The sequence below is a fragment of the Lipophrys pholis genome (genome assembly GCF_963383615.2).
Source record: "Lipophrys pholis genome assembly, chromosome: 19".
In the NCBI taxonomy this organism is placed as follows: domain Eukaryota; kingdom Metazoa; phylum Chordata; class Actinopteri; order Blenniiformes; family Blenniidae; genus Lipophrys; species Lipophrys pholis.
The window spans coordinates 6,644,070-6,654,504 of NC_137647.1; the positions used below are offsets into that span (position 1 = coordinate 6,644,070).

The window sequence follows — 10,435 nt, forward strand, 5'->3', positions numbered from 1 at the left end:
TACTTCCATACAACGGATCATGTCATCTGACTTTGGGTTGCAGGTAACTAGAGCTGATTCCAAATACGTACAGGTTTTTGTTCTGTTTGAGGAATAATGATATGTTCTATATTTTATTGTTAAATGCACCAAATTAATGTAGTATTTAAACTAAATGCAACTTCATATTTTAAACCAATTGCCATTTTATAATATTACTATAATATTAAAATGACCTTGCGTGAAAAGGCTATTAATGATCATTTGACAGCTTCTCTACACTCTTATTAGCAGCATTTCTGCTGCTATTACAATCTATCTCTCGACCATCAGAATGTAGAATGCAGGCTCACAATCACTTCTCATTCTTTATTTTATGATTTTGTCGTATTTTTATGGTCGCTCATGACAACTCCGAGAACAGGGGACATAAGTTTCTATTTCATGCATTATGTAGATATTAAATGTCAGATTGCTGAATAAAAACAGGCACCTGTGCCTCTTTTGGGTCTGATTTACAGGTGAACTGCCTGTTTAAATATAGCAACTCTATTGACCTCAAACGGGTCAAAGGTGTGGTCATATTTATTTCTGAGTGGCTGCAACTTGGTACACTTTAAAAAATGAAATAAGAAAGAAGCTGTCATAGCCTTACTGTGGACAGACCGGACTTTACATTGACACACCACAAACATTCAGCCAATAAAAGTAGCATCACTTAACCGAATTGAATATCCCTCGATAATAAAGTATCCATCCATCCAGCAACTGTATCTATGAGCCACAAAGCAGTGAAAGCAACTTGACTTGGAGAATTAGAAGACTACATCACATTGTTCCCAATTCAATTAAATCAATGTAAATCCTACCCAAGCTATCAGAATGCAGTAGCAGAAAAAAAGCAAACTCTCATTTCATGCATGATAGTAAATTGTAAATTAGTATTTGGAGCCCATATTTAGCGACAATTGTATTAAGTCTTTGACAACCCTGTAAAGACAGAAGTGATTTGAAACCAGTAAAAACACTAACTGAGAAGAAAAACTATGAATTGAGAGTACATCTGCTGTTTCTTTGTGTTGCACATGTTCCAGCCACAGCAGCTTTTCTTCTCCCCTCCTCCTCTGACTTTTCGCGCCACCAGAGCGCTCAAGCCCCGCCTTTCCTGTGACGTTCCCCCACCAATACTCATGCCTGACCAATAGCAACACGCGTCTTTTACCTTCGGCCAATCAGAGGAGAGAAGGTGACGCGTTGCGCGAAACTGCTCGCGGGAAACGGACAGGAAGGATTTCAGTCTTTGCCGCGAAACTGACTCGTTGTGGTTCATCGTCTCCGGCGGAGGACCTCAATTATTTTGTCAAATTCAGAGGAGAAGCAGCGGGTTTGATTCCAGTTATTTCTCCGGCGTGCTGGTTTGAATCGACTCGGTGCAAACATGTCTGGCTTTGACGACCCGGGAGTTTACTACAGTGACAGCTTCGGAGGAGCTGACGGACCCGGCGGGGACGAAGGAGGCCACAAGAGGAACCAGATCAAGAAACGATTCCGAGAGTTTCTCCGCCAGTTCCGAGTGGGGACAGACCGCACCGGATTCACTTATAAATACAGGTGAGGACGCGTGGGATTTTATTCTTTTTTAGCATTATCAAAAGTAGTTATGTGGTGATCGATATTATTATTTGCAGGAATCATATCACCGTTATCGTGTGTGAATCAAAGAATTGTAAACTTTATATAGTTTAAAGTAGTGATAATGAGTTAAACATGCATTCGCTGTATGGAAGTTGGTGGCGAAATGCATTATGGGAAATGAAGTCTTTGAAGCTCGAGGGCTTTCTGCCTGGGAAACCTGTATGAAACTGGGTTTTATTTCAATTTATCTGACAGATACGTATGCAAAGGACAACGTAGATGTATAGATACTAACTTTTCTATAAATCTGTTTATAATGACTTTGTTTAATGTATTTTTTCTTCCTTTTTGATCTGCCCTGCTCTCAATACAGGAGTTAATATTCAAGTGTTAATGATTCTTGATTATATAAGAGATGTTTAAGTTTTGTTTAAATGGAAGTAGCTCACTGTCAGTAATGAAAGTACAGAAACAGAATACTTATCCTCGTTTTCTCAATCTTGTGTGTTTTTTTTTTTTTAAATCATATTCCAAGGTTTTTGTTAATGTGTTGTTTGAGTGATTTGGATTTTAACATCACATTGCTGCTTTTATGTCAAACCAGAGATGATTTGAAGCGACACTACACCATGGGGGAGTACTGGATGGAGGTGGAGATGGAGGATCTGGCCAGCTTTGACGAGGATCTATCGGACTGTCTTTACAAGCTTCCCTCTGAGAACCTGCCTCTGGTGAGTCTACTGATCGAAGGATGTCATGTATATTTGGAAAATGATATTAGAAAGCATTTTCTCTCTTCTTGATTCTTAAAAGTTGATGACTTATTTGACTTATTCCATTACACTTGATGCTGAGCTCTCCAAGAAATGCAGTGATGTGCTGCAACTACAATCCAAACAAAATTGAGCAAGAGAGATCGTATCACTGTTTAGTATCTCTTCACTTTGCAGTGTTTGAAGCATTAATTAAATGGACTTTAACAATCATGCCTTTCTGAATATGTTTTTTCGTTAAGTCGTATAATTGAAGGTGAATATTAAATTTGTAGCTGGAGGAAGCGGCGAAGGAGGTGGCGGATGAGGTGACCCGCCCCCGGCCTGTCGGGGAGGAGACGGTGCAGGACGTCCAGGTCATGCTGCGGAGCGACGCCCATCACGCCTCCATTCGCAGCCTCAAGGTATCTTTTGTTTACACACACACACACACACACACACACACACACACACACACACACACACACACACACACACACACACACACACACACACACACACACACACACACACACACACACACACACGGTGTGTTGTATTTCTCCCGGATGGTTCGGTCACGCCCCCCCCTCCCTCTCTGCAGTCCGAGCAGGTCTCCCGCCTGGTGAAGGTACACGGCATCATCATCTCGGCCACCGCCGTGAAGGCGAAGGCCACCAAGGTGTGTCTGCAGTGTCGCGGCTGCCGCAACGTCATTAGCAACATCCCGCTGCCTCCGGGCCTGCAGGGCTACGCGCTGCCTCGCAAGTGCAACACGTGAGTGTGACCACACACACTTTCCTCAGCGTGATTTTCTTAAGATTGATTGCCTTCAACATCCTCCTCCTCCTCCTCCTCTCAGTGACTCTGCCGGCAGGGTGAAGTGTCCCATGGATCCTTACTTCATCCTCCCAGACCGCTGCGTCTGCGTGGACTTCCAGACGCTCCGCCTGCAGGAGTCTCCCGATGCGGTGCCGCACGGCGAGATGCCGCGTCACCTGCAACTCTACTGCGACAGGTGAGAGGTGTTCTGGCGGAAACCGTTAATCCAGGAAGGTGAAATTTTGAAGTTTTAGCTCATACAGGTTTCTCATGCTCCCCTCAGGTATCTGTGTGACCGCGTGGTCCCAGGCAACAGGGTGACCATCCTGGGTATCTACTCCATCAAAAAAATGGCTGCCGCGAAGGCCAAAGGCAAAGAGAAAGGTGTCGGCGTGGGCATTCGTGCGTCGTACCTGCGAGTTGTCGGCATCCAGGTGGACACAGAAGGAGCAGGTAGAGAGCGATTATTGCACTGAAATGCAAAGCTGTTGATTTGCTTCACTTCCTGTGTGCTGATGCTTTTCTTTAAATCCACCGTGTGTTCCAGGTCGTGGTGCGACCGGCTCGGTGTCTCCACAGGAGGAGGAGGAGCTCAGATCTCTGGCCGCCTCTCCTAATGTCTACAACTCTCTGGCTCGTTCTGTGGCTCCGTCAATCTACGGCAGCGATGATCTGAAGAAGGCCATCACCTGTCTGCTGTTTGGAGGCTCCAGGAAGAGGCCGGTTTCTTTTCTTTCATGTCAATACCATAAAACACACTGAACAGATTGTCACTGTGATGTCCAGCCGCTTGTTTTCGGAGGGATTTCTACTCACCCATGATTGTCTCCCGACGTCGTCTGTAACACTTTTCTTCCCGGTCCTTCAGGCTGCCTGACGGTCTCACTCGTAGAGGCGACATCAACCTCCTGATGTTGGGAGACCCCGGTACAGCCAAGTCCCAGCTGCTCAAGTTTGTGGAGAGATGCTCGCCTATCGGGGTAAATACCTGCCACCTGCCCCGCATGCTTACAGCTTGTGTTGTGGAGACACGTTAGACGATCCTCTCCTCTGTGTCTGGACAGGTTTATACTTCAGGGAAAGGCAGCAGTGCAGCCGGTCTGACCGCCTCGGTGCTGAGAGACCCCGCCACTCGAGGATTCATCATGGAGGGCGGGGCGATGGTGCTGGCCGACGGTGGAGTTGTGTGCATCGATGAGTTCGATAAGGTGACATTTGTAAATAAATGCTGGACTTGTGATTGTCTTTAGTTTTCCCCCCCAAGATTCAAGAAACGATTTATATCCATTCAAACAAAGTCACTTTTTAGTTTTTTTTTTTTTTTTTTTTTAAGTTAAGTATTTTCTGTTGTAACAAATTAGCTTCTAGAGTTAGTCACTCCACCATCTAGTCGTACAAACTGGTATTACAAGACAACGCAGGCGGCTGCAAACAAATGTTTTTTTTTTTCTTTAAGATGACATATTCATTAGGTTTTTTTTCAAAAGATTTAAACAATAACTAACGTTTTATGTTATTCAGATGAGAGAAGATGACAGAGTGGCAATCCACGAGGCCATGGAGCAGCAGACCATCTCTATCGCCAAGGTATCACAACATTCAAGCGTTTAAATGAAACGTAACGGCGCTACTTTAGTTTGAGACACTGACATGTGTTCTCCTCTCAGGCTGGGATCACCACCACGCTCAACTCCCGCTGCTCCGTTCTGGCTGCAGCTAACTCCGTGTTCGGCCGCTGGGACGACACGAAGGGAGAGGACAACATCGACTTCATGCCCACCATCCTGTCCCGTTTCGACATGATCTTCATCATCAAAGACCACCACGACCAGCAGAGAGACATGGTGAGGAGGGCGGGAAGCCTTCAGATCAGCTCCTTACAGTCGGAGGACGATAGCATGTGATGTTGAATCTGTGTGTGTGTGTGTGTTTAGACGCTGGCTCGTCACGTGATGAACGTCCACCTGAGCGCTCAGACGCAGACCGAAGGCGTCGAGGGCGAGATCCCACTGGCCACCTTTAAGAAATACATCGCCTATTCCAGAGCGTGAGTTCATTTCCAAGCTTTGTGATAAGATTACAGCTCATGGTGCTGACGACTGATGTTTTGATTATTATTTCTTTTCCCTGCAGGAAGTGTGGCCCGCGGCTCTCTGCGGCCGCTGCCGAGAAGCTGAAGAACAGATACGTGGTGATGAGGAGCGGCGCCCGGGAGCACGAGCGAGAGGCCGACAAGCGACCCTCCATCCCCATCACCGTCAGGTACTCCATTTGTCCGTGCTCACGTCGGTGTGTTTGGACCGCTGCTGCTTGGATTCGGAGAGGAAACGGTTTATTTGTGCTCTTTCAGGCAGCTGGAGGCCGTCATACGTATCGCAGAGTCACTGGCGAAGATGAAACTGCAGGCCGTCGCCGGAGAGGAGGAGGTTGACGAGGCGCTCCGACTCTTCCAGGTTTCCACGCTGGACGCTGCGCTCTCTGGCGGCCTCTCAGGTGTGTGTGTGTGTGTCTGTAGTATGGAGCCCATCAGTTTATTAAAATTTTCAAAAACATGCAAATTTCTTCAACGTGGGGTAAAATCCAACCAGGTTAATGCCTTTTGAGTAATTCTACATGATATTAAATAAATATAACAAACTAAATACTGCATGTTTCAACATACAGTGTTATGAACCTTTCCAAACCAGGCAACCGCTCAGGAATAGAACAGGGAATTTATCATTTTAAAATTAATTTGAATCATACATGCATCTTAAAAATTACTTGCATAAAAAAAAAGTATAGTTTCCTACATTACAATATAAAAGTAAAATAAGAATTTAAATGAGTCGGTTTCTTTCTTAAGCTGTGATTCGACGATCAAGTTTCAAATCTCACCACAGTGCAATGCCAGAAAAAAGATCAACTGTGTTGTTTTGAGCCACAAAACAAAAAAAAAAAAAAAAAGGTGCCCTCAGAAAACAGAAAAACCTCCTCGTCCTGCAGCTCCCGACTCTCCACCCTCTGCGAGGCCTTTAGATAATTTGATTCGGATGCACTGCAGTTGCTTCCCGCTGGTAACGTCTCTCCACCCACACATCTGTGCAGGAGTGGAGGGCTTCACTTCTCAGGAGGACCAGGAAATGGTCTCTCGCGTCGAGAAGCAGCTGAAGAGACGCTTCGCCATCGGCTCGCAGGTGTCGGAGCACAGCATCATCCAGGACTTCACCAAACAGGTCAGAGACAATTACAGTTAAGTGGAACCACTTTAATGTTTATGAACTGAAACACTAACCTCTCCTTATTCCGCTCGAACAGAAATATCCGGAGCACGCCATCTACAAAGTCCTCCACCTGATGCTGCGGCGAGGCGAGCTGCAGCACCGCATGCAGAGGAAAGTCCTGTACAGAGTCAAGTGAACCGCCGCAGCCACTTTGTTGTTCATGTACATAGTTCTGGTCTATTTGTGCTGTTCTGTTGTGCCGGAGGCCACAATAGAATAAATACTCCTCTTGTCTGATTACATGTCATAAAATGTAAAGCAGCAGATGAAGTGGGTCACTGGTGAGGTGTTGGTGATGTTCTGTCAGTCTGAAGATGTCAAAGAAATAAAGTACTAAAAAAACATAATACTGGAGTTTGAATGGAAAAGTTAGTTTTATTTAATTCATGTATTTGATATTTACTTTTCTAGTTAACAATGTCAATTACATAATAGTTGATATTTGATTCTTATAATTGAAAATATTTGCTTTAAGGTAGTTGAGCCAATTTGACAATTATTTCTTTTTTTTTTTTTTTTTTAAATGAAATGTCTTTGGGGGGGATTACAAATAGTGCCAGGAACTTCTTCTTTACATCCCTCATGATACCAAAATCTCGCTTAACATTGGAGGATGTGTATAAACTCACACTGCTCTCTCAATCAGGTATTCAGATTTAGAAAAAAAAAAAAAATTCAAGTTAAGTTTTTTAAAATTCATAACTTGCTATTTTAACCTATTGATGTATAACAAAATAGTTTTGAAGTGTAAAACTGACCTAAGTCACACTCATTTCAGATTGTTTTGCAAAAAATGAAATAAAATTTTGAGCAAAATGGTTTTTTGTGGAGTATAAATTGAATACTAAATGTCCAGGTTATCAGTTATTTGTACAAATGTTTATGATGTGAATATATTTTTTCACCTCACATTTAGAGCTGCAATCTCATGATGCAAATAAATTAGATATAGTAAAAATACAGTGAGGAATTACACACAAAAAATTAATAAACGCTGTGATCTGTGTTGTTGGCATTTATTTCTGTTGTATGACAACAACCAAGTGATTTTCAGTCAACAAGACAAATTGAGTAACACAAAGCAGCTTATTGAATATTAAAAAATATTGAAAATACAACAAAATCATGTTTTTAAAGCAAGTACGCCATACATAAAGCAAAGGAGCCAAACACAGAGATGTCTGCGTGATCATGAGAACTTTAAAGCAGAAGTTACTACGTTGTTAGGAAACTCAAATCAGCCCAAGTTCCATCTGTCTGACTGTATAACTATTTAATCACGTATTCAGTTGCTATTATACTGAAATTGTGAAATATTTCTGACACCATGATTGAACATTTGAACATTGTACTCGCCAGGTCTAGAAATTCAATTATCAATATCGAAATATCTGATATGTGAAAGATGAGTAACCTTGATCCATTTCACACAACACATTTTATTGAATATAAGTGTGTGTGTGTGTGTATATATATATATATATATATATGGCTACAAAAACTAGATAAGAGTTTGAAAAGTTTAATAGAAGTTGAAGTATATCTAATAAGAGTTGGAGGTTACAAAGTAAATCAATCACATGTTTGATTTCATTCCTGATATTAAAGTGCTATGAGTGCATATCCAGCAGAAATCCAGCAGGTTGAAGCCTACATGGCGTAGATTCCCACTCCGATCGTGGCCAGAGCGACACACACTCCCACGGTGAGTTGCATGATGGGGGACGACGGCAGCACCGCCGCCGGGGAGCCGTTGGATTGGCCAGCTGTTTCTGTTGTCACACTCAACATTTTCTGCAAGTCATCAAAAACCTGGGAGGAAAACAAGTTATAAAAACGATCAGCTCCGCAGAATCACTTCTTCTTTCAGCTGAAATCAGATTTGAGGCCTTCCTGAAGGGGGAGTTATGCCTTCCGACGGTTTTCTCTCTCCTCTCACCTGGATGTTGAGCTCGAAGGCCGACACGGCCTCCTCCAGGACCGCCGCCCTCTGCCTCTCCGTCAGCTCGATGGCGTTCATCCGGCTCCTGTACAGCTGCTTGAAGCGGTTCGGGCTGGTCACGCCGGGGAACGAGAAGAAGGACAGGCCCTCTTTGCCGCTCAGCCCGAGAGATTTCTGGGTGATTTTCCCCAGAACCTGCCCCCCCGACAGATCGCCCAGGTAGCGGGTGTAGGCGTGGGCCACCAGCAGCTCCGGGTTCTCCCTGCCGATCTGAAGAGATACACAACTTGAACCCAAAAGACCATTTCTGACATCAGATTGGTAAAGACGCAACACTTTATGAGACGTTTCATGCAATAGCTCCTTGGAGTTTCCTCGGATTGCTTCTAAAAATGGCTGCAGACCCTCTCAAATTCATGATCCGCCAAAACAGTATAGTGAAGTAAAGCGGGAGCTTTCAAAAATATAAATAAAGGGCGGTTTCTCAAGTTTTAGAAAGTGTCCAACCAAAAGGATCCAACCTGAGGTTGCAGAGGTCAAGCTTTAGCAGGTACAGGGAACTTAAAATCACCAATAACCCCAAACACATTTATTAACTCCATCCCAGATTTACTGGATGGACAGCTGACTGTCCAAAGAGATCCAGTTTTAAAATGCACCCTAGCAAGGTTTTAAGAGTGAAAAGAAGGATTTCTTTGGATATCCACATCCGACTGTACTCACTTGTCTGAGCCTCTGTTGGTATTTGAATGTGGCTGCAGGGACGATGACCTTCTTCCTCCAGTCAAACCCAAAGAAATGCTCCAGGTCTTGCTCCAGAGACTCCAGACGGGCCAGTTCCTGGGGGAAGTATATGGGTGCAACGGCTGGATGGGAGCAGTTCCTGTCCATCTCCTCTTCCAGAGCGCTGTAGATCTCATAGAGGGAGCACAGCAGCACCTGATGGAAACACGGCAACAGTGAGGACGATAAAGAACCCAAACAGAGTCTTTCGTGGTTCGGCCCGTCTCTTACTTTGTACTGTTGCAGGTTGATTTGTCCCTTCTGGTAACTCAGCATCAGCTCCGTGTTTTCCGCCCTGACGTGGTTATCCTTCGTGGCTGCTTTAATCTGCTCGGACAAATCACTGCGGGCAAGACACAACAAATGTATCACATCTTATAAGAATATGAGACAAAGTGAAGACGAAACGTGAAAACAAACACACCTGCCAACTTCCTCCGAGTTGTTATTCCGGGCGCTCTTCATGTTCTCCATCTGTTTGGATGACATCAAGTGGTTTGAGTCACATACAGGAATTAAATGTAAGAAGAAAAGCTCAAGTGAACAAACCTGTAGTGAGGTGGAGTGTTGTCCTCTGTGCGGGCTGCAGGGTGTCCTCGGCTCGGCCTCCTCGGTGTGATGTGACCTCCCTGCTCTCTCCAGTCCTTTATACCGGGGTCATAGGGGAAGTGTGAGTGCTGACTCATGTCTTTCACTCTGCTGCTGCAGCACATCATGACGAGGCTGATGTGCTGCTGTGGTGGCGAAATCACTAAACATGATGAGGCAGAAACCAAAAGGTTGGAGGTGCTGGACGGTGACCTGTCACTTCTGTTCGGTTAACAAAGTGCAGTCAGTGTGTTTCATTCATTTTTAATGGAATATACCGACATGTTTGGTATTGTTTGTTTATAGTTTCATTCGTTTGCTGATTACATTTTACATAAACATAACCCTGTTGAGGCTTTGATGTTGATTATTTCCTTTTTTTATTTCTTATGTTAAGTTTGTTTCTTATACTGTTTTTACAATTTTAACTCAATATAATTTATGTCCTTTTTTTGAAAGGTTTCTTCACTATAATTTATTTATTTATTTATTCATTTATTTATTTTGATTATTTATTTATTTGATTATTTATTTATTTATTTATTTATTTATTTATTTATTTATTTATTTATTTATTTATTTAAAAACACAACGTGTCACACACTTGTATTCACAACCACATGACAGCCTTTACTGTTGCGTTATATCCCCCAAGTGGACAAATTAAGTTT

The 10,435-nt window shown here is 43.5% G+C and overlaps 2 protein-coding genes across 2 annotated transcripts; one reads left to right on the plus strand and one right to left on the minus strand.

Moving 5' to 3' along the window:
- Positions 1–1,268: 1,268 nt before the first annotated feature.
- On the plus strand, positions 1,269–7,270 carry mcm5 (minichromosome maintenance complex component 5). Its single transcript, XM_080486956.1, has 16 exons — positions 1,269–1,590; positions 2,219–2,345; positions 2,663–2,791; positions 2,971–3,143; positions 3,229–3,384; positions 3,472–3,641; positions 3,736–3,907; positions 4,057–4,168; positions 4,253–4,396; positions 4,710–4,775; positions 4,856–5,032; positions 5,123–5,235; positions 5,322–5,450; positions 5,539–5,681; positions 6,276–6,403; positions 6,486–7,270. Exons 1-16 carry the CDS (start codon positions 1,418–1,420, stop codon positions 6,585–6,587), a joined length of 2,214 nt encoding a protein of 737 aa, XP_080343082.1. The 5' UTR covers positions 1,269–1,417; the 3' UTR covers positions 6,588–7,270.
- Positions 7,271–7,452: 182 nt separating this feature from the next.
- Positions 7,453–9,792, minus strand: hmox1a (heme oxygenase 1a). The gene is made up of 6 exons (XM_080487173.1): positions 9,726–9,792; positions 9,601–9,650; positions 9,408–9,519; positions 9,117–9,332; positions 8,391–8,663; positions 7,453–8,263 (listed from the first exon to the last, which is right to left on the minus strand). Exons 2-6 carry the CDS (start codon positions 9,648–9,650, stop codon positions 8,102–8,104), a joined length of 813 nt encoding a protein of 270 aa, XP_080343299.1. The 5' UTR covers positions 9,726–9,792; the 3' UTR covers positions 7,453–8,101.
- Positions 9,793–10,435: the final 643 nt, after the last annotated feature.